This window comes from Epinephelus lanceolatus, chromosome 20 (genome assembly GCF_041903045.1).
Source record: "Epinephelus lanceolatus isolate andai-2023 chromosome 20, ASM4190304v1, whole genome shotgun sequence".
NCBI classification, from domain to species: domain Eukaryota; kingdom Metazoa; phylum Chordata; class Actinopteri; order Perciformes; family Serranidae; genus Epinephelus; species Epinephelus lanceolatus.
This window is the reverse complement of record NC_135753.1, coordinates 39973195-39998010: the sequence shown is the minus strand read 5'-3', so window position 1 is coordinate 39998010 and position 24816 is coordinate 39973195. Positions and strand designations below refer to the sequence as shown.

Here is a 24816-nt window from a genome sequence, read left to right as displayed (position 1 = left end):
ACTAACACTGCTTTAGACGATAGAGACCTGATATTTAACAGTCCGCGTTTAATTCTCCTGTTTTGTCTTTCTGTCACAGAAGAGGTTTTAATTTTTATGAGGTTGTTATGCACAACTCCTCTTTGTTTAATTTTAGATTTAAATAATTTAGGTGGTCGGGGGACAGACACCGTTTGTATAAAACTATGAAAACTATGGCTGGGTAACTGAACTAGAAGCTCAGAGAGGCGTTTAGGACTGCAACTCTCTGTCCTGGTCTCAACTCTGGGTTGTCAGGGATTTAAATTACTAATAAAATTTGCCAGGTTCCTAGAAATGAGAGCAGCTCCATCCAAAGTGGGGTGAATGCCGTCTCTCCTAATAAGACCAGGTTTTCCCCAGAAAGTTTGCCAATTATTAACAAAACCCACATCGTTTGCTGGACACCACCTGGACAGCCAGCGGTTAAATGATGACATGCGGCTAAACATGTCATCACTGGTCAGATTTGGGAGGGGTCCAGAGAAAACTACGGAGTCCGACATCGTTTTTGCATATTCACACACCGAGGCAATATTAATTTTAGTGACCTCCGATTGGCGTAACCGGGTGTCATTGCCGCCGACGTGAATAACAATCTTACTGAATCTACGTTTAGCTTTAGCCAGCAGTTTTAAATTTGATTCAATGTCGCCCGCTCTGGCCCCAGGGATACATTTGACTATGGCCGCTGGTGTTGCTAACTTCACGTTCCTCAAAATAGAGCTGCCAATAACCAGAGTTTTATCCTCAGCGGGTGTGTCGCTGAGTGGGGAAAAGCGGTTGGAAACGTGAACAGGCTGGTGGTGAGCCGTGGGCTTCTGCTTGGAGCTGTGCTTCTGGCGAACCGTAACCCAACCTCCCGGCTGAACGGGAGTTACCGGAGGACAGTTAGCTGAGGCTAAGGCTATGCTATGTGGCTCCGCACCGGCTACAGGGGGCTGGCTAACTACCGCAGCTACTGAATGGTTTTCCATGGTGCGGAGCCGCGCTTCTAATTCACTAAGCCTCGCCTCCAACGCAGCAAATAAGCTACACTTATTACAATTACCACTGTCGCTAAAGGAGGCAGAGGCATAACTGAACATTTGGCACACCGGGCAAGAAAGAGCAGGAGAAGGAGAAGCCATGGCTAAGCTAAAGTAGCTAACAAGGCTAAGAGCGTGCAAACAACAGCTAAGAGATTAGCGAGAAAGTCATAGAAAGAAGGAGAGCTATAAGTGCTTAAACAGAACCAGTGTGGGTTATGACTTGAAGTAGACGTTAAAGCAGCGTTAAAGCAACTGAGGTGAGAAAGCAGGCTAGCAGAATTCACCAGAGCAGTACAGAGACACTGTCACAGAAACACCGGAAATGACACAACTCGCTTACCGCAATACCCCGCCCACCAGTCCATCCTGTGGTTGTATGACCCCGCCCACCAGTCCACCCTGTGGTTGTATGACCCCGTCCACCAGTCCACCCTATGGTTGTACGGCTCCGCCCACCAGTCCATCCTGTGGTTGTATGACCCCGCCCACCAGTCCACCCAGTGGTTGTATAACCCCGCCCACCAGTCCACCCAGTGGTTGTATAACCCCGCCCACCAGTCCATCCTGTGGTTGTATGACTCCGCCCACCAGCCCACCCTGTGGTTGTATGACCCCGCCCACCAGCCCACCCTGTGGTTGTATGGCTCCGCCCACCAGTCCACCATGTGGTTGTATGACTCCTCCCACCAGCCCACCCTGTGGTTGTATGGCTCCGCCCACCAGCCCACCCTGTGGTTGTATGACTCCACCCACCAGTTGACCCTGTGGTTGTTCTTGGCAGTGCCACAGCAACGGTGCGCTTGCAAAAATATTGCCGGGGGGAAACAGGTTTTGGTGTAACATGCCCACAAAAATATCACCTACAGGACACGAACCATGGCAGAAAAATGGCTACATCCCCGCAAGATCAAACAGCGCAAAAGTTAGTAAAGGACGCGTTGAAAACTGCTACACAACCAGAGGTGGTAGGGCAGGACTTCAGAGGGTGGCTCATTCTGCCCAATGAGAGGCTGATCTATGCAGCGAACTTCCGCCCACTCAGACTACAGAGATAAGACCCTGACCTTTATGTATTAAAATTTGTTTATCAGGATAAAGTCCCTTGAGATGTGCGATCTTGTTGGCTGAACCTAACCATGTGTGTGTGTTGGCTAAACGTAACCACGTGTGTGTGTTGGCTAAACCTAACCATGTCTGTGTGTTGGCTAAACCTAACCATGTCTGTGTGTTGGCTAAATGTAACCACGTGTGTGTGTGTGTGTTGGCTAAACCTAACCATGTGTGTGTGTTGGCTAAACGTAACCACGTGTGTATGTGTTGGCTAAACGTAACCACGTGTGTGTGTTGGCTAAACCTAACCATGTCTGTGTGTTGGCTAAACGTAACCACGTGTGTGTGTGTGTGTTGGCTAAACCTAACCATGTGTATGTGTTGGCTAAACGCAACCACGTGTGTGTGTTGGCTAAACCTAACCATGTGTGTGTGTTGGCTAAACGTAACCATGTGTGTGTGTTGGCTAAACGTAACCACGTGTGTGTGTTGGCTAAACGTTACCATGTGTGTGTGTTGGCTAAACGTAACCAGGTGTGTGTGTTGGCTAAACGTAACCATGTGTGTGTTGGCTAAACGTAACCATGTGTGTGTGTGTGTTGGCTAAATGTAACCATGTGTGTGTTGTTGAAGTAAATAAACATCAGTTGGTGTTTATATCAATGTAGTGCTTTTATTTTGAAAGAGACTGTATGCAAACTGTACATTTCCTGTGAAAACAGAGGTGTATTTTGAAAAAAGACGATGCATGTAACAGGCTGAAGTTGACACAGTGACGTCATATGTTGATGACCAAATGTGGACATGTGACAAGGTCGCAGTGAGGGCGTGATGGTTAAACAAAACGGTCTTGTGACAATAACACAGATACATCATCACACATGACTAAAACTGAGCTCGTTGGATCTTTGACGTCGAGTCTTCACGTGTAATTTTTTCGATTTCGATTCTGCAGAAACGTTCAAAAACAACAGGTGAAAATAACTCACTCTGTCATACTTTTTTTTTTTACCAAAAAAAAAGTTTGGGTCTAACATAGAGAGGACACGTCTGTGAAAGGGAGACTTGGTTCCTACATTCAGATATCTGGAGGTCAGAGGTCAAGGAGGCCACTGTGAAAATGGCCATGAAGCACCCGGTACCACTGAGGAGGAGTTCCAGCTGCATTTGATACCAGCTCTAAACTCTGCCCTCTACGACCTTTGACAGACAGGAGTGTTGGCCGGGATCTGGTGGGTCTGAAAGGGTTAAAGGTCAGAGCGGCCCTGCTGACGGCAGGCGGCCGACGTCTGGGCTCTGACGTGCCGTTCACAGACAGATGATGTGTGTTGTTCTACCTGATCAGGAGAACAAAGCGTCTGTGTCGCTTTCACTGCGTCGCAGAGATAAAGCGTCCGTTCATAACAAGAGACGAGCCTAAGCATCTCTGTGTTCCTGACTGAAAGGCAAGGAAGCGCTCAGTGTGTTTATGTGTGACTGTGTGTCTGTGTGTGTCTGTGTGTGTTTGTGTGTGTTTATGTGTGACTGTGTGTGTCTGTGTGTGTTTGTGTGTGTTTGTGTGTGATTGACACATTAGCTGTTAATCCCTTGTTAATCCTCGGTGTTAGCAGCAGGCTCTGATTAGCCCCGCCCGCTGATCGTTAATTAACCAAATCCCTCGTTACAGCCCGACGACGGAGAGCAGACAGCTGTTGATATGACGACTGTTACCGCGGATACAGCCTCCCCGTGGGCCCCGACAACAGAGATTTAGCAGAGTGTGTCTGAGTCAGACTGTAGAAAGTTTGCAGTGGTAATTATCTGCATTCAAATCCAAGAAGGAAACAGTGGAGACAAACAGACGACGACTGACGGATGAAAACGTCTCATCAGATAAATAAATAACTGAGTTTCCATTAATCTGCTGAATTCTTCATCGGACGATCACAACACTCACATCAATGTTTCATCGTTCACTTTCATATCTGAGTAAAAAAAATCTCCTGATTTAATAATAAAAAGACAAAACGACATCACCTGCTCTTCCTGCTCTGTGTCTCAGCTTCCTGTCCAGACAGGAAGAAGCTCCTCTGACGCTGACACACTGATGATAGCTCAGGTCCAGGTGAGTTCTTTATGTGCTGCTCACTTTACAGGTTTTGGGCTGTTTTGTTTCTATGAGACGGCGTCTTTCAGACCAGAGGACACAAAATGTCCAGCGTGAACGTTTAGGTTTATTAAAAAAATTAAAACTCATATTAAGAGCTGATCTATTTTATATCTTCATCTGAACTCACAGTGTGGGACGGTGTCTAAAAATGAAAATCCATTTTCACGTTAACTTGGTTAATCACAGTCATTATGGTGTATTTTGCTGCAGCTGGGCTCCTGTAGTTCATCGTGGCGTTCACAGCGGTCTCAACGTGGCGGCGTGTGCTATGAAGGAAGGAACAAGTTCATTCCCTAAAAAAAGAAAGACTGTCTCTTCAGTCATCTGGAACTGGTTCAGCTTCGCAGCGTCCGACATCGAGTAGACTGCCGTCTGCCGTAAAATTTGTCTTCAGTTAGAAATATCGCCCTCTATCTGAAGACAACGAGAACTTGTTCACATGTCCACTGTAACATCTCATTCTCAGGTTTATCAAAAGCCCCTTTTACACTGCCAGATTTTCGGCGAATGTTGCGAGCGTTTAGAGACACAGAGCCGGATTGGCGAGTTGATCCGAGGTGCCCAATTTTCCACCTTGTATGGTAGACATATTGGTGCAACCCTTTTAGTTTAAACAGACCGAGGCGGCCTTCTGCCTTCTTTGTTTGTTGGTGTTAATTCTGACAGCTATTTTAGATTTCGTCTTAGTTGTGAGACGAAAACATTTTATTTACATTTTAATCATTTTTATCCTTCACAGTTTCAGTCAATGAAATTTCAAAACATTTTTAAATTTAATTTTAATTTTAAAATCAAACTGTTTTTTAATAATTGAAACTTCAAACCATTTTTTAATGTAAATATGTGTAAAAAGTCCGAGAACATATGCAGTTAGATTTTCAATCTGGTTGCCTTTTTTTTTCGTTGATAGGCAAACGTACACGGTGTGATCACCTTGGAACATACATATATCTCTGCCACCCTAGCTGTGTTTAAGACAAGGATGGTGTGTCGGCGTCATGACCAGAAACACATCCAACACGCTAACAAACATTCAACGACATCACTTCAATGTGTTGCTGCAGCTGCTCTGATGCTTTAGCTCTCATTATTCTTCTTTCTTCTTATTTTACTCAGTGAAAAGTGTGTGTGCCCACTACTCAGGCACAAATCAAAGACACTCACTGACCTGAAGGTGGCGCTGTTTTGACAATTATCTTGAGACCAGCTCAGCTTACAGTCACAATTCTCTCATTGTAGTCATCTCTTACTCCACCTGCATCTTTGCTCAGAATTTTGTGTTTTTTTCTCAGTTTTCTCTAAATCATTTTTTCGTGTACTTGTTGGTCCAGTCGTCCCGGAACATTGGCAGAATCATCTACGCACATCGTTGATCTAAAGTTATCAAAGGAAGGTAGGTGTGAGGAAGGTCTCTGTTCTCATCTCTTCAGGAAGACCTTCTTTTTGACAATCTGTACTTGTTGCGGTTAAACTAGTTTGGAATATATTGTTCTGTCAATATGAAATCTTATTGTATGATTATTTGTCTCTGTATGAGGTACACTGTTTAGTTTTTGTCTGTTGTTTTTGTTTGTATGTTGTGTTGTACGTAGACACACCTGCTGACACTGAGCTTTAACTCTAAATGTTAAAAAGTGACAACAAAAAAAAAAGAAGAGCAAATGTTGAATAATCAGCATCAAAATGAGAAAAACAGAGCAAAGAATAAAAGAGAAAGAGACAAGATGTCTCCACCAGAGGGCGCTGTGCTTGGGTCAGAAAGGCTTCACAAACAAACATTTGTGTTTAAGTCCAAATTTACATAAATACTCATAAATCAAATATGGCAACAGTGGTCGTGACCAAACTCGGTGCACATGTGCGGATACTTTGTCTGAGCTTCGCTAAGTAGCCTTGGGATATTCTGACACTAGAGGGTGCCACAAATGCAGAAAGTTTATATCTTACAATCAGCTGCAGGGACAAATATGAACTTCTGTTCGGACCATCTGGAGTCAAGACTCAGTCGGGACATAAAGTTTGGTAATGATTGCTTAAAGAGGGCGGGGCTTATGACAGTCAATCTAAATGTCAAGACATGTCACATTCAAAGCTTTAAAACACTTGCAGGCTTTTAAATGATGATTACAACACTCGTATCTTCAGATTTCATCTGATTCGCTGTAACTGAAACGTTTGTGATCTTTGGTGCTGAAGTGAGATGAATATTTAACAGGAATAAACTGATCTGTTCGTTCAAAAACAGTTTAAAGGTCAGAGCTGTAGTTCGTCACAACTGATGTGGATGTGACAGTTTCAGCTGCAGCTTCTTCTTCATGTCCTGTTTTAATGTTTAACGTCTCGCTCATGAAAACTTGATGAAGACGAAGATTGATGCTGCTGAATATTTCAACATCTGTGAGTGTGTGTGTGTGTTACCTGACGGGGGCTCCCCGGCTCTGGGCCGGTTTCAACAGAACAGTGACGCTGGAGTCTGTCTGATTGAGAGGAGACTCTTGATCATACGCCGGCATCAGAGGAGCTGAGAAGGAGGAGGAGGAAGAGGAGGAAGAGAGGGAGGAGGAGGAAGGAGTCAGTGTCTTCATTTGTTTGGTGTTGACATTTCTGAGACTCACCTGAGATCTTGTTGGAGACTCACCTGAGATCTTGGTGGTGAACTGGGTGATGACTGGAGGCCCGAAGCCTTTAATGGTGGAGGCTCTTATTGTGAAGGAGTAGGTGGAGCCTGGGTAGAGGCCTGTGAACACGTGGCTCGTCTCATTGGCCTGTTTGAACACCTTCCCGCTCTGATTAGACAGGTCGAACTCTGTGTCGAAGGAGCTCAGGGCTTTGTAGGAGATCTGTGAAGGAGGACCACATTAATGTCTGGCTGCCTCACTGGGGATTGTGGGTGATGGAGTCTTTACTGTAAATCTGATTTTGGTTTACATTCATATTTTAAAGGTGGCAGTTTTAACTAATTGTGTTATTTTCAACTTCAGATCTGTTAGTGAAGTCATTCGCACGCCAAAATAAACTTCAAACAGATTTTAGTTAGGGGTGTAACGGTACACAAAAATCTCGGTTCGGTACGTACCTCAGTACACAAGTCACGGTTCGGTTTTTTTTTGGTACAGTAATGAAAAAAATAGACAACTATTAAATATCTTTTACTTATTGGTAACCTTATTAAAACATACCACCACAGCAGTTAACTCTTTTTACACAATTTTTGAATGAAACAAATATATATAAAATCCTGCTTTTTCACATTGTTTGAATGAAAATAGAAATATAAAAGTGAAAAATAAAATCCTGCTGTTTTTTTACACATTTTTTGAATGAAAAATATAAATGTACATTTCTGCTTTAACAGTTTTACTCAATTAAAATAAAAAGTATAGTGCAGCTGGTCAGCTTTAAAGCCTGCTCAGATTCAGTTTTACTAGGAACTTACTTAGCTTTCCCACTTTGTTAAAGTGCAGTAAACAAAACATGCTTATATCTAAAGTGCAGCTTAAACAATTTTACTCAACTCCAGTGGCGTTGGTTATTTCTTTAGCACGATGGTCAGGGAAACGCTCTTTTTTTTTAAATGACGACAATATCGTAGTTTGCACCAGATTGCTTTTTCTAGTCGTGCCGGTTAACGTTCAAACTCGGGTGGTGTCGCTTTAGATGCGTTAGCATGTTAGACGTGTTTCCAAGTACATACCCGACCGCTGTTCTGCAGTGTCGGCACACTGCTTTTGTCTTGTCAACTTGTTTATTTCCATCTTCGTATTTTACCCTGAAACCAAAGTGTTCCCAAACGGAGGACTTAAGGTTTGCGGGTGGGTCTTCAGGTTCGTCAGGCTCATTTGCCATGTTGTCAAAATGCGAGAGTGCGCTGCACAAAGTGAAAGTGGAGATTTGCGGTCGGACTCGGTCCGTCACTCAATTATGTCCGTCGGGGAACTAGATATTTTAAATGGTTCGGCTCGCAAAAACGGAATTAGAATATAACAAAATAAAATAAAATAATATCCTGCGCCCAATAATTCGGTACAGGGTCGTGCTGAACCGAAAGTCGCGTACCGAACGGTTCAACACAAATACATGTACCGTTACGGCCCTAACTTTAGTGCATTCAGCAGTTCCTGGAAAATTAGTTGTTTTGCTAACACTGCTACGTTCGAGCTAAAGTTGGAATGGATAAATGACACATTGATCAGACAAAATTCTTTTCTTTCAGAATCTTAATTGCAAGATCAAAAAACGTATTTTCTTATCGTTAGTTTGTCAGTTTAACTTTTGACCTTCATTATCTTATCCTGTCATTTGCTTAAGTTATGGACAAACACATGTTTTGTGAGGTCACACTGACCTTTGACCTCCAAATTTTAATCAGTTGATTTTGGAGCCCAGGTGGACGTTTGTGCCACATTTGAGGAAATTCCCAGAAGGCTGTTTATAGATTTATATCACATTTACAACAATGGGGACAGACTCAAGGTCACAGTGGCCTTTGACCTTTGGCTCCTTCCTCTATCTACATTACTTTCTTTAAATGTTGGCCCCTCCCTCTCTTTATATCTCTTTATTTAATTATTGGCCCCTCCCCCTCTAAACTGTCTTTAAATGTTGGCCCCTCCCTCTCTTTATATCTCTTTATTTAATTATTGGCCCCTCCCCCTCTTAACTGTCTTTAAATGTTGGCCTTTGACCTTTGGCTCCTTCCTCTATCTACATTACTTTCTTTAAATGTTGGCCCCTCCCTCTCTTTATATCTCTTTATTTAATTATTGGCCCCTCCCCCTCTAAACTGTCTTTAAATGTTGGCCCCTCCCTCTCTTTATATCTCTTTATTTAATTATTGGCCCCTCCCCCTCTTAACTGTCTTTAAATGTTAGCCACTCCCACTTTTTATGTCTCTTTATTTAATTATTGGCCATTCCCCCTCTTAACTGTCTTTAAATGTTGGCCACTCCCACTCTTTATGTCTTTTTATTTAATTATTGGCCCCTCCCACTCTTAACTGTCTTTAAATGTTGGCCACTCCCACTCTTCATGTCTCTTTATTTAATTATTGGCCCCTCCCACTCTTAACTGTCTCTTTATTTATTTTTTGGCCACTCCCCCTTTTAACTGTCTTTAAATATTGGCCCCTCCCACTCTCTACATTACCTTCTTTAAATATTGGCCCCTCCGCCCTTAACTGTCTTTAAATGTTGGCCCCTTCTGCTCTTTATGTCTTTTTATTTAAATGTTGGCCTCTCTTAACTTTGGAACACCTTTAGCCCCTCATCGTGGACCATGTGTGAGCAGCAATAGGTGCGGGGCTTTGAGACATGATGAAGATGGTGACATCATGGCGTGATGTGTAGGATGTCGAATCAGTGGGTTTACCTCGTACTGTCGGATGAGGCCATACGTTTGCAGCGGCTCCCTCCAGCTCAGACTGATCTGCTGCTCATAACTACTGCCGAGGATTGAATCCACGGGGACAGCTCCGGGAACTGAGACACAAACATTTAAGTTTTTAAAAACTTATTGAACAGCACAGAAGTTGACTGATGGACAGTGTCATACCGTCCTCGTCCGTCAGCACCAGCAACTCCTCGCTCTCCTTGCGTCCCTCTGGGTTACTCAAGACGAGTCTCAGGCTGACGTTGGTAAACGGCGGAAGGTTACGCACGATGTGCTGCGGCACAACGCTCAGGGTGTCATACACCACCTCCTTCACCGGCTCCCTGCAGGAGAGAGGAAGAAGAGGGAGGGGCTTATTTGCCTGTTGGTGTATCCCCGTGTTTACCTTTACCAGGACGTACTTGGCCCTTCCCTCTCTGTGGTTTACTTTCTTTAAATGTTGGCCCCTTCCTCTGTAAAAGTCATTACTCTTCAAATGCTGGCCCTTCCCGTTTTTTTCCAATGTTGGCCCCTCCCTCTGTATGAGTCACTACTCTTTAAATGTTGGCCCCTCCCCCTTTTTTCAATGTTGGCCCCTTCCTCTCTATATGTCACATCTCTTTCACTGTTGGCCCCTCCCTTTCATTACGTCACTGTTTTTAAAAATACTGCCCCCTCCCCAGGTCCTGTATGTACCTGCTGGCAGCCCCCGCAGGTCTGTAGCGGTACTGTACAGTCAGGTTGTAGCTGTGGCAGCGGGTCACGTTGTATCCGAATGGCTCCCATCTTACCGTCACCTGTTTGGACTGAATGTCGACAACCTCGAGATGCCGTGGGCCGTGCATGGGATCTGACAGACAGACACAAAGAGGAAAAGGTCATCTCTCTGAGCAGACGCCATCTTTACCCCTCAGCAGACGTCTCACACTGATTAACCAGCTTGTTTACGTGACATCAGACAGATCTGATCCGAGCTGCGTGTGAATGTCACATCTTCACAGCTAAAAAACAACTGTCCTTTATCTAAAGTGAAAACAGTCTGACGCTGATAAGCTTCCTGTCACGCTCAGTCTTGGCCAATCAGCACGCAGCCTGAGCCAAGCAGGTAACCCTCAGTGTCTGCTGTCCTCCTCATGGAGACTGAACTGCTGCTTCCTGCGGCCAAATCTCTTTATCACATCAATGTTTTGTCAACGAGCTGAATCTGAGGATGCCGTGTCTCCTTCAGTTTACCCACCTGCCACCGCACGTCTCATATGTTACCATGGAAACCTGCTCAGTGCGGAGAGCAGCTGGTTACATGTTCCCTGATCTACAAACACGTTTATATTTGTGTTATGTGAGGTCATTAATCCACAGAAATGTGGCGTGATTTAAAAAAACACATCACTTCCTCTGCAAACAGGAACTTTAATTTGAGACTTTTACCACAAACTCAACGATCATCTTGATTTTGTGAGCTGTGCTACTGCACACCCACTGCACTGCCGCACAGCCGCCACAGTGGGAAAGCTGACAATCAGCATTCTCTAGCGCTACACCTGTTTCATAGTTATCTGTCTGGAAGACACCAATATGTTTATGTATGTATACCAATCCATCAATCATGGGGTTCCCCAGGGTTCCATTTTAGGGCCACTTCTCTCCATCATATATATATATATATATATATATATATATATATATATATATATATATACATAATATAATATAATAAAATGTAATATAATAGAAAATAGAAAATAGAATAGAATAGAATAGAAACCTTTATTGTCATTGTATGCTTGATACAACGAAATTGGAGAAGCAACTCTGTATGGTGCAAAAACATATGCAACAGTCAATCCTCCATCCACTCCCCTCACTCATACAAAATAAAACGTGAAGGCTACCAAAAGACATCATCCAACATCTTACATGCACATATAAAAAAACATATATAAATATAAATAAATAAATATAAATGACTTTGTTAATTCCTCATCTGTACTACATAAAGTATTATTTGCCGATGATACAAACCTGTTTTTTCCCCCACAAAAACCCAAATATGCTTGAACAAATCATAAATAGTGAGTTAATGAAAACAGACACCTGGTTTAGGTGCAACAAACTTTCCCATAACATCAGTAAAACAAACTACATTGTGATCCGTTCCAATGAAAAAAACTAAGGTTAAGCAAATCTGTCCAAAAATAAATGGACAGAATATTGTAAGAGTCAGCTCTACAAAATTCCTGGGGATCCTCATCGATGAATCTCTTAATTTTAAATGTCACATTGAAGATCTCACAAAAACATTGTCTAAATATGCTGCTTTGTTTCTTCAGTTGAGACATTTTCTACCACTTTCTGCACTTCTCACCCTATATATATATAAAACCAGGTTTGAGCCTCATTTACAATATTGCAACATCATATGGTGTAACACATTTTCAACTTACTTACAAAAGCTACATACCCCCAAAAAAAGTCATACGTGCTTTATCATGGTCTGAGTTTAATGCTCCCACGAGAATACTTTTCCACCGCCACAATCTTCTGAGGCTTGCTGAGTACAATTACCTCCAGAATGCTTGTGTAATGTACCAAATTGTCCACAAACTAAACCATAAACTATGTGACCTCATTCCAATCTTCCATCCTATGCACACCTATTCCACCAGAAACAAAAACCAAATCACTGGGGGAAAAAAACGACGGTTAAAATGTACCAAGTTTAGTGCTGTGTGCAGAGGACTACAGATTTGGAATGAGCTTGATGACAAGTTAAAACTGTCACATTCCATCTCCATCTTCAATAGGGTTGGGCGGTATGACGGTATAATACCGTGTGACGGTATAAAGTGTCTACCGGTAGAGATTTTGCAATACCGTTTATACCGGAGAAAGTGCAGATGTCTGCGGCATCTCTCTGAGTCACTGTAGTTACACCGCCTCGACACACGGGGAGCCAGCACTGCAACAGACTGCTTGGCGTGGTTGCACGTGCACAACGAAGAAGAAACATCTTTACTGGAGTGATGGCGGAGGCGGAGAGTAAGGGGAGTCACGAGGAAACGGAGGCAGCCCGGCCCCCGCAACATGACGAGGAGGAGGAACTCGTTCCGAAAAAGGGCGCTACATCTGTTGTGTGGAACTTTTTCGGATTTAGAAAATCCGACAAACAAAAAGCGATACTCTGCAAAGAGTGTCGCGTGACTGTTGCTGCTGGAGGTGGAAACACCAGTAACCTCTTCCACCACTTAAAGATAAAACACGCTTAGCAATATTATGAAAGCCAAAAGATGCGTGGTGCGCCCGCTGCATCAAAAACAAAAGTTGCAGCAGCTCCTCTCGTCCAAAAGAGCTTGGCGGAGTGTTTCGCCAAAGGCACCCCGTATGACAAAAAATCACGTCGATGGAGGGAGATAACGGAGGCCATCACGATGCACATATGCAAAGACATGGTCCCGATTTATACCGTTGAAAAGCCGGGGTTCAGAGAATTACTCAACGCCCTCGATCCGAGGTATGTAATGCCCAGCCGCAAGCACTTTACAGAGGTGGAGTTGCCACGAGTATATGGAGATTGCCATAGCAAAATTGAAAAGGAGCTTCATAGTGTTCTTTATTTTGCTACAACAACAGACGTGGTCGAGCTGCACCACACAGCCTTACATGAGCCTAACGACCCATTTTAGTAAAGACTGGGAACTGAAGAGTAGGTGTCTTCAGACCTCTTACTTCCCAGAGGATCACACAGGGGAAATGACAGCCCAAAACCTAAGGGAGGCACTGGAGTCGTGGGGATTACCGGAGGCCCATCAAGTCTGCGTAACCACAGATAATGCCACCAACAACGTCAAAGCACTCCAGCTGAACGACTGGACAAGGCTACAGTGTTTTGGACACCATCTTCATTTGGCCATCGGTGAGTATGCATGTAAACGTACTGAGTGACTGGTAATCATGTGGGATTTTCATTAAATATTATTCAATGACAAATACCTCTCTGCTTGTTGTTTTACCCCAACTAGTTGTATACCTTGGCATTTACAATAATTGGTCTTCAGGGGTCAGTATTATTAAGCCATGTTATGTAACCTGGACTTCTTTGTTGAACAGTTGTATAGCTGTTTGAAAGATTTCACATTTTTGTAATTAAGAAATAAAAATAAACACCTTTTCAGAAAGACAGAGTTTGTTAAAATTAAGTAACACCTAAGCCTCAAAAATAAATAGTTATCCTCAGTCAAAAAATTACGTAATAGTTATGATTATTAATTATAATATATACATAATTGCAAATGCAAAATGATAATGCTTGTCGCTTGTCCTTAAGTGTAATAACTGTCAGCATCTGTCAACAATTTACATTTCTCCTCTGTGTTTATTGTAAACAGAAAGAAGTGTGAAAGAGCCACAAGTGGAACGTGCCATTGGGGTATGCAAAAAAGTTGTGAGTGCCTTCTGCAATTCCTGGAAAAGGAAGCGTGAGCTGGCCACTGCTCAGGCAGAGCTGGGCTTGCCTGCTCACCAGCTCATAACAGAGACCCCAACAAGATGGGGCTCTCGACAACAAATGATTGAAAGGATCCTAGAGCAGGAGAAAGCTCTGACACAAGTCCTTCGAGCTGACCAGGCATTTGGTTCTGACATGGCAGGACACTGATGTACTGGAATCTGTTAGCAAAGCGTTGAGCCCTCTCGTTGCGTTCACAGATGCCTTGTCCGGCGAGCAGTATGTGAGTGTCTCATATTTAAAACCTGTGCTCCATCTTTTCAGTGAGCAAGTTCTTAAGCCACAGGATGATGACGTCGATCTCACCAAGAAAATCTAAGCAAGCATTCTGGAGTACCTGGATGAAAAATATGCTGACCCATCCACCCAGGATCTGCTTGATATGGCTTCCCTTCTCGACCCTCGCTTCAAAATCACCTACATAAAGCCAGAGAAGGTGGACTACATAAAGACCAAAGCTGCTGCAGAGATAGAGAGCCTTGTGTCTGAACAGGAAAAGTCTGCAGGGGGAGACTCCATACCACCAACTGAAGCTGCCACAGAGGTGCCAGAGATTCCTGCTAAGAAGAAGAGGAGTTTGGGCAGCTTCTTCAAGATTGCATCACGCCAAGACCAAACTGTCCCTCAGTCACGCAGACAGTCCATTGAACTGGAGCTTAACAGGTACCTTCAAACAGTGGAGGCTGATGGGGAGACCAACCCCCTGGAATGGTGGAGGCAGCACGAGGCCAATTTTCCACGAGTGGCAAGCCTGGCAAAGAAATACTTGTGCATTCAAGCCACAAATGCCCCATCAGAGCGTGCTTTTAGCACAAGTGGTAACATTATCACTTGCCGCAGATCAGCACTGAAACCAGAGAGAGTTGATCAGCTGGTGTTTCTTGCGCACAATCTGTAATTACTGGATATACGCAATTACCAGACATTTGCACACTAGTGACAGTGTCCTTCAGAACATTTAGGAGATGCTGTGATTTTATATTGCACTAACTGTTGTTATGCACCTGTTACCTTGTGTAAAAAATACTTTTTCTCATTTGTTATTTTTATTTCTTATTAAGCTGGAGCTCTGTGTTTACATTTGCACGCACACTATAGCTTAAGTTAAAGCTGGAGTTCAGTGTTTACCAGACATTTACACATTCTTTGTGGTTTATTATTTATTATATTATTATATTTTCTTTTAAATAATGTTATGCTGCAGCTGCTGAGTTCATATTGCACAGATTGAAGCGAGGCTTAGTTTAAAAACTCAGGGTTTTTTTTTTCTTTTCATATACTGAGATGCACATTTGTGTGATGCTGTGCGTGATTTCTTTTTTTAAATATATTGCACTGCTCTGGCATTTTTCCTGTTTTTCCAAGTTCAAAAATAAAAGAGGAAAATTATCAAATGCGACAGTATGGTTATTTTAAGCCATTAATTGAATTTACAGGGAAAAAAACCATACCACGATATATACCGTTACCGTGATATGAAATTACTCATACCGTGATATAAGAGTTTGCTCATACTGCCCAACCCTAATCTTCAAGAAAAAACTAAGAATGCAACTCCTATCAATGTATATTTAATTCACTGATTATATTAATAATCTTACATATGAATGTCACTTGTATTTTATTCCATCTATTTCTCTCGACTAACATTGTATAAATTTGTTATTGTACAATGATTGTACCGACTGATCTAATGTAACCAGGGCACTGGGACTGTCTGTTGTGTGTCTATTATATGTCTGTTTGTATGTTGTTGGTTTCTAAGGATATCTGGCCAATATCCTGTCTGTTATTTGTGGGCCTCCGTGCCCCCTATTATAAGCTTTAGATAGCTTCCTTGGGGTGACCCTTTCACACATCAAATTACTGTAATGTCTGTATGCAGCATGTACTGTATTTCATATCACGATGTGTGTGAAATAATAAACTAAACTATGACCCTGCAGAAGTCAAGGGGTTTTATCAGCTCCAGCTCCGACATCTGGGTGAACGTGCTTATTGTAGCTCCTTAACTGGCGAGGTGCAATGACACGCCACCACAAATTACCATCTGTCTCCGCCCAATCAGAGCTCAGACATTAATCTAAAGATATAAAAACAAGTGACCACTGTAAAATCCTCACTGACATCCACGCTGCTTTCTACCGTTTACTAACCTGTTTTCAGGCTTGTCTGTGACGTCCAATGTGTGTGTGTGTGTGTGTGTGTGTGTGTGTGTGTGTCCTGCAACAGCCACATGATCAACAGAGAATCGATACACTGCACGTAGCTCTACAATAACATGACGTCTGTGGTAAAGTCACAGTGATTTTACAGAGTCTACAGGACTAACTGAAAACGTGTTCACTGTTATGATGGGGACATCACGGAGAGACGGACTAAAGACAAGGATCTGAAACTGTCCACCATCACTGCTGCTGCATGTGAAATGCATGCTGGGACACCCGTCAACACAGTCAGCTGCTAAAGCCGGCCACAGTGAGATCTCTTCAGGACGTTCAGACGTCGTATTATAACACGAATGTAGGTTTGACAAGAAGGCAGTGAGACGACCCAACATGGCCGCCGTCCTCCTTCCTGTTTCCTGCAGTGAAAAAAAAAAGTTCAGCTGAGCAGAGACACAAAGAGAGAGGGGAGAGGTTAAAGGAAGCTGGAACTGAGCATGCTCTCTCTCTCACTCACTCACACACACACACACACACACACACAGTGTGTCTTTGTAGTGGCCAATCTAAGTGCTGTATTTCAAGATGACAGACAGCGATCCACTCAGAGAGACAGAGAGAATGATAGATGAGAGCAGGAAGGACCAATTTCTCCTGACTGTGTGTGTGTGTGTGTGTGTGTGTGTGTGTTTTTTCAGGTGTTTTTCTGCAGCCAGTGAACAATACCTTTTCTGTTCTTTGTCGTCTTTCAACTGTGTGTGTGTGTGTGTGTGTGTGTGTGTGTGTGGTCAATTGTGGCGGTACAGAAAAATTCTCTCTTCCTGTTATTGAGCCTCTCACACACACACACACACACACACACACACACACACACAGGCTGCAGGCTTTTAGCAGGACACAATAGAGGCACTTGTGAGTTTCTCCACCTCGATTGTGCGATGAAAGAGAGACGTCGAGCTAAATGGTCGGTCTGCAGGCAACACACACATACACGCACCCCAAGACATCACCGCAGCAACAATGGGGGTCAGGGGTCAAGGGGAGGGGGAGGAGGGGATTGAGGTGGATCCTATTACCCATAATCCCCGAGGGGAGAGTGAATGCTATCACATAAAATCCTACCATTCCCCCTTCAGTGTGTGTGTGTGTGTGTGTGTGTGTGTGTGTGTGTGTGTGTGTGTGTGTGTGGTCGTCACAGTTCCATCCCATAATTTTTGGGCTGACATTTAAATCAGACACAAAGACAGAGCGCCCTGCTGATGATGTCATCAGGTATTTTTCCATCAAATGTTAAAGAACGACAAACTACAACCTTCAGGAAGTATGCAAGGTCGACTTCCTGTCATGTGTGAGGATGAGGAGAAAGAGGACACTGAGGCTTACACATATTCCATCAGTCAATCAATCAATTTTGTTTATAAAGCCCAATATCACAAATCACAATTTGCCTCACAGGGCTTTACAGCATACGACATCCCTCTGTCCTTATGACCCTCCTTACGTTTAGCCAACACACACACATGGTTACGTTTAGCCAACACACACACATGGTTACGTTTAGCCAACACACACACATGGTTACGTTTAGCCAACACACACGCGTGGTTACGTTTAGCCAACACACACACGTGGTTACGTTTAGCCAACACACACACGTGGTTACGTTTAGCCAACACACACACATGGTTACGTTTAGCCAACACACACACACGTGGTTACGTTTAGCCAACACACACACACGTGGTTACGTTTAGCCAACACACACACGTGGTCACGTTTAGCCAACACACACACATGGTTACGTTTAGCCAACACACACACATGGTTACGTTTAGCCAACACACACACACACGTGGTTACGTTTAGCCAACACACACACACGTGGTTACGTTTAGCCAACACACACACACACGTGGTTACGTTTAGCCCACACACACACGTGGTTACGTTTAGCCAACACACACACACGTGGTTACGTTTAGCCAACACACACACACTTGGTTACGTTTAGCCAACACACACACATGGTTATGTTTAGCCAACACACACACGTGGTTACGTTTAGCCAACACACACACACATGGTTTGTTTAGCCAACACACACACACGGTTACGTTTAGCCAACACAAACACACATGGTTTGTTTAGCCAACACACACACACTTGGTTACGTTTAGCCAACACACACACATGGTTACGTTTAGCCAACACACACACATGGTTACGTTTAGCCAACACACACACACGGTTACGTTTAGCCAACACACACACATGGTTACGTTTAGCCAACACACACACACATGGTTACGTTCAGTAGGGTTCCATATTAATCTCCCGTAACTGCAGCTAACGATTATTTCCATTATCAATGAATCTGCCAATAATTTTGTCCACGATTGGTTTTAGTCAGTAAAATCTCAGAGAAGAGTGAAACCTGACAGCTGGGTGGCTCCTCAGAGGCCAGCACTCTTCAGTTCATCACGTCTGAAGTAAAAAACATCAGATTCCCACAGTGATGAAACACGACGCCACAAAGTGTTGAAACATTGAATCAGTTATCAGAAGAGCTCCTGATTAATGCTGTCGATTGACTGATCAACTGATCGCTGCAGCTGTTTCTGTTTGAACATCATGTTCTGCAATATTTACTGTTTAAAGGCAGAGACTGTCTGTCTGTCTGTCTGTGCGTCTGTCTGTCTGTCTATCTGTCTTTTCTTTTCTTTTCGGTTAAAAGAATCAGTAGCAATCTACAACAATTATTATATTATCAAAATGTCTGAAAAATCTTAATAAAGTGTCCAACATATATTATGAAAATAAAAAATGTTGATGAAATGTCAAAAAAATGTCAGTAAAATTATTAAAATGTCTGAAAAATGTTTCAACAAAATGTCTGAGAAAAATATTAAAATATCTGAATAACGTTTATAAAATGTCTTAGAAAAAAAAGATAAAATGTCAGAAAAATAAGATTAAAATGTTGTTGAGATGTAGGATCAGTCATGTGACTGAAATGTTTGTGACATCAGAATCACAAAACCTTCCAACTGAGCGAGAAAACTTTTTTCAGTTTTTCTAATTTGATGCTTTAAACTAAAGAAACGCCTGAGAGAGGAGATCTCCTGTCGCTGCTGACATCTGCTACATTTCACTTTGTTCAACAGAAACAACCAAGAGTCGATTTCCAGTGTTTTCAGACATTTTGGATTATGGGATGTTTGACAGGACAGCAGGGGGCGGAGCCTGACGCAGGCTGCTGGGAGCTGATAACAGACAAACAAACATTGCAGAAGAAGAAGAATACATTACAGACACAGACAGAAGAGTGTCGAATGTTTGAAGGTGACTCTAGGATGAAGACAAGGAGGAGGAGGAGGAGGAGGAGGAGAGGTTTAATTTTTCATTTCCAGGAGATCACCAGATTTAATATGAGGGAGCGAGAAAGGGGGAGGAATGATGAAGGAGGAGGGGGAGGCACGAGAACCAGTGATGGATGATTCATGTCGGCCGACCAGAACAGAAACAGACTCTGATCAGAATCTGGATCCAAAGTGCAGAGGCAGAACTCGTGATCACTACTTCATTTATTAAGCTGAACTGTTCCTTTAATATCACGGTTCCCCTGTTCCACTGTTCTGGAGACGGACGTTATGTTTAGAGCTTCAAGTCTGTTGTTTTCAGACAGATCGTCGACAAGCAAAGTTTTCGCCGACAGTTGTTTAATAAATATGACAGCCTGGTGGGGGCGCTATATTTTAGAAAGGCCACGCCCCTCACACAATAAGTCTGACTGACTTGAAACTACACTAAAATGAGAGCCCTGTTGGTGGAAGAAACGCAGCGTTATATTTCTACATGAATGAACCAACGGTTAAGTTAATCACACATCATTCACTCCGCTCGGCGCTCTGCTGCTCCGTCTCCACAGACAGAGTGTCCAGAGTGCGCTCTGCCACTCTGAGAGTGCGCTGCTCTGGATAACCCAACGCTACATTCAGACAGCGCTCCCAATTTATCAACGCTCCAGTTTGTGTCAGAGTGCGCTCCCACACTCACAATGAGTGTTTCTGAACGCACCACTCACATCATCTTCCTCCATCGTCTGAAACAAGACAACACAACTTGTTAGCTAGCGCTAGCTAATGTCTGTGGAGAACTGTTTTGCCTCCAGCTAAGCCCCGCCCACCAACAAACATCACACTGTTTACTGACAGTCAGAGGGTCGATACTATGAAAAAATAAGTCTCTTGAAAAAGTCAGAGCAGTGTGGAAACAAGTTTGAAGGATGTAAAGCTGAGGCGTGCTGCCTTTTCTGAGCTGCGTTCACAGGTTGTTTTATTCGTTGTTGACCTTCAGATGAATTCACTACGAAGCAGCACGTCTCATCGCACGATCGAACCTGAGTCACAGCGTTTTCAGTGCGTTAACTGTAACACGCAGACAGAAGAAGGAGCAGCGTCTGAAACCAGCAGCCACAGTTTCCATCACTAAAAGCTCCACAGAACGTCAGACAGTAAAAAAAAGAAGTGGACGGTTTGGCGGACGAGCAGAGCGTAAAAATCTGAGGTGAAAAGAGAGAAAAGAGTGAAATATTCATCCGATATTTTATAAAAGGCTGGACAAACACACTTTAATGGATGTTAACACACACACACACACACACACACGTTTGTATCTTTCACGACCTCGCTGTGTGTGACCAGACCTTCATATTCTCTTAAATCACACCACACACCTTTAAAACATATTAATACCATTGTCTCCAAAACAAATATTAAATGATGTCATAACAATAAACTCGACCATATTCTGATGTCTGAACCTTCTTAGTTCAACTGGTCATCGTCTGTTCAGGAAAACAAAGACTCACCCTTTCATCTGCTCCACAGTCATTAATAATCATATCATAACTTTGGTCGTGATGACATCATCAGATATAAAAGCACAAAATGAAATGATGAAACATGAAGCAGCTCACAGTGACTTCCTGTTTATCTGCTGCCACGCTGAGTCGCCTCACTGAGCTCTAAGTCCTAAAGCTTGTCTGATGGACACGCTGATTTATTATTGAACACACACACACACACACACACACACACACACACACACACACAAACAGAAGCTGGTTTATAATTTATTAGAAGTAAAATGAATAAATAAATGTGAGTGTTATCACAGAGAACATCATCATCATCATCATCACACTGAGAGAGTGTGTGTGTGTGTGCTCTGCTGGCTGTCAGTCACACACACATTTCTTTCCATGTTTCCTGCTGTTGATCCCAGAGGAGCATTTGTTTTAATCTGCTGACAGTCCCAGAGGGGCGGAGGTGACAACAAAGGAACAATCAGACTGACACTCTGATGTTGGTTCCTGATCTAGAACCATCCATCATTACAACATCCTGAAGGAACACAATACTCTTATCAAGGAACCTAAGAACATCAAAAACCTGAAGAATGACAGCAAACACCCCGAGACCCTCCTCACAGGTCCATAAAGCATCAACACACTTCTCTAGAACCTCACCAAGCAACTCTTGAACTCTTGTATTTTCTGAGTCTCACAGGAGTTATGTGATTGGTCATTTGTGCCTGAGCTTATTGATCCAACTGTCAGAAATAATCCAGATAAAGTCAGAAGCTCATGAGGAGCCATTAGAAGCTGCAGAACTGTCATGCCTCTGATTGAAGGGTCCCTGCTGCAGTTGTTGTGTGATATGAATCTGTGTGCTGGGGGGGCGGGGGGGGGGCATACCAGAGACAGGTCACAGCCCTGCGAGCTGTTGACATCAGTCATGTAGCAGCAGGTCTGAGAGGCGGACGTGTTGAAACCTGACACAGTTATTTCCTCCTCTAATAACAGACCTGAGATCTGCAGAACGCTGCATGAGCAAAGGAGCGTTCCTACATATTCAACATGGAGAATAATTCAGTGGTTCTTATCGGACTTCCTGTTTGGGTGGAAATTTTCCTTTATTTCCATATTATTATTAAATCTATAATAATTCTCTGTAAAAACTGAATCCTGCTCAGATTTATTAGATTTAGTATCATAAAAAAATAATGATTTACAATGTGATGACAGAACAGTGTCGATGGAGCAGGAAGAGTTTTTAAAAAACAAACTGTCATCGTGTTGAATATTTTCATTTTCTGTTTCTTATTTTTTTCTGTATTTCTTATTATTATTATCATTATTATTATTATTATCATTATTATTATTATTATTGCTTATTACACAACTATCCTCATTATGCATCTTGCGAACTCCATCAAGGACTTCACAAAATACACCAAGGACCTCTGAAGCATATTCAAGGACCTCTAAGATTTAATCAGGGACCTCTAGAACACCAACAACTTTTAAACTTCATAGAGGAGGTTTCAGACCTCATCAAGGACCTCAGGAACCTTTACAAGGACCTCTAGAATCATGATCATTAGTATTTGTGTGTATGTGGAACATGTTCATGTTCTGAGCTGTGAGCCTGATGAAAACTAAACAAAGGTCAAACTAGAATCACAAATCTGTGAAAAGGATCTGAAATTATATGAGAACCAGGAAATAAAATGTCTCCACCTTTATCAACAAAAAGCAAACAGATGAACAGCGAAGGAAAAACTACAGCAGCAGCCACATTAACGCACCTGTGTAATTAGAGCACTAATTGCTAATCACATGCTGTTTGTGAGTTTACACCCAAAGGGCACACACACACACACACACACACACACACACACACTGCTGCAGGTGTGTGTGTGTGTGTGTGTGTGTGTGTGTGTGCGTGTGTGTGTGTGTGCGTGTGTGTGTTCACTCAGGAGATGGATGAGGTAAACAGTTAGCATGCTATGCTGATGTGTACACTGTAGCCATTAAGAGCTAATGAGCGAGGTGCTAACGAAGCCTAGCCCGGCTCACTGCCTTAATGACCTCACCGTTAACCATTAGCCACCCGATGAGCTCAGTGCTAATGCAGCCTAGCACTGCACACTATGCTAATGACTCCACCATTAACCTCCTAATGAGCTCAGTGTGAGTGTAGCCTGAGAGTTAGCCGCTAGCTGCTAGCAGTCATTGGAGTACAGGGACATTTTAAACAGTCATCATCAGGTTTGGATCATGTGACCTGACTCACCTGCACACTTGGTCCTGGCTCTGAGGGGGGGTCCGGGGTTTCCCGTGCCTCCATCCAGGGGCCTGGTCAGCAGCACGCTGATCTCGTACTCGGTATCGGGGTCCAGGTGTCCGATCTTGTGGGTGGGTTTATCGACAGGTGTGGTGTCAATCAACATGCCCGACATCGTACGGTACTCCACCTCAAAAACACATGATCAACTGTTATTGGCACTCCCTAGAACCTCCACACAGATCCTGCAACCCCTCACAGACCTTTAGAACCCTCTTAAAGACCAATACGGCCCCCTCACAGACCTCTAGAACTCCCTCACAGATCGCTACAACCCCCTCGAGGACCACTAGAACCACCTTACAGAACCGTAGACCCCCATAAAGGACCACTAGAACCCCTGAGAGATTCCCACAGTCACCTTAAGGACCATTAGAAACCCCTCACAAATCCCTACACCCACCATAAGAACCCACTAGAACCCCCTAACAGACCCTTGCAATTCCTTAAGGACCACGAGAACCCCTCAGAGACTCCTACTACTGCAACCTCCTCAAGGAACCCTGGAACTAGAAAACCCTAGAGAAGGACCACTAGAACCTCCTGACAGATTCCTACAACCCCTAAAATACCACTAGAATCTCCTCATAGACCCCAAGAAACCCCTCAAAGACCTTAAGAACCATCTAAAGAACAACTTGAATCTTTTCACAGACACCTACAGCCTCCAAAGGGACTACTAGAACCCCCTAACATATCCCTACAATCCCTATAGGACCACTAGAACCTGTCTGAGAAGCACGAGAACCCCCTCAAAGACATCTAGAACCTCCTACAGGAGGCCACCAGAAACCTCCTCACACATTGCTAGAACGTCATCATAGACCAGCATCAGATCACTGTTTCATCAGGAGTCACCTCTCTCTCAATGATCGGTCCATCTCCATTGATGGAGTTGGCGTTGAGTTGGATCCAGAGGTAGGTGGCGCCCACCGCCATCAGCTGAGGGGGGGCGATGGGTACAGGAGGCTCTGAGGAACACACACACACACACACACACACACACACACACATTGGGTTTCACTGATCTGTCTTAACGAGGGAGGAAGGAGTTAACAAGTTAATTATTATTTGTGACCTTCGGCAAATCACGGCAGACCTGGATTCTATTACCCAGAATCCCCGGTGGTGCTGCTCTACTTCCTCCTGACCCACTTCATCACACACACACACACACACACACACACACACACACACACAAAGTAGGATAGGCGTGTAATGAAGCTTGTTTATCATGTAACATGTTGAGGTTAATACTCACCTGTGTGTGTGAGATAAAACACACACACACAGTTTGAGTGACAGTTCAATCAGTGGTTTAGCCGCCGGGGATTGTGGGATA

The 24816-nt window shown here is 43.5% G+C and overlaps 1 protein-coding gene and 1 pseudogene across 10 annotated transcripts in view; one reads left to right on the top strand and one right to left on the bottom strand.

The window, feature by feature from the left end:
* Nucleotides 1-24816, bottom strand: part of LOC117264970 (receptor-type tyrosine-protein phosphatase mu-like) — a 259756-nt gene that overhangs the window by 127922 nt on the left and 107018 nt on the right. For all 10 annotated transcript variants that reach the window (XM_078162819.1, XM_078162810.1, XM_078162815.1 and 7 more), the window contains exons 8-14: nucleotides 24333-24445; nucleotides 23424-23604; nucleotides 10312-10465; nucleotides 9799-9959; nucleotides 9616-9725; nucleotides 6887-7088; nucleotides 6667-6769 (exon numbers count right to left, since the gene is read on the bottom strand). In XM_078162819.1, coding sequence (XP_078018945.1) covers nucleotides 6667-6769; nucleotides 6887-7088; nucleotides 9616-9725; nucleotides 9799-9959; nucleotides 10312-10465; nucleotides 23424-23604; nucleotides 24333-24445 — 1024 coding nt within the window. The remainder of the gene's footprint in view (nucleotides 1-6666; nucleotides 6770-6886; nucleotides 7089-9615; nucleotides 9726-9798; nucleotides 9960-10311; nucleotides 10466-23423; nucleotides 23605-24332; nucleotides 24446-24816) is intronic.
* LOC144458980 (E3 SUMO-protein ligase ZBED1-like) lies at nucleotides 12903-15017 on the top strand (annotated as a pseudogene).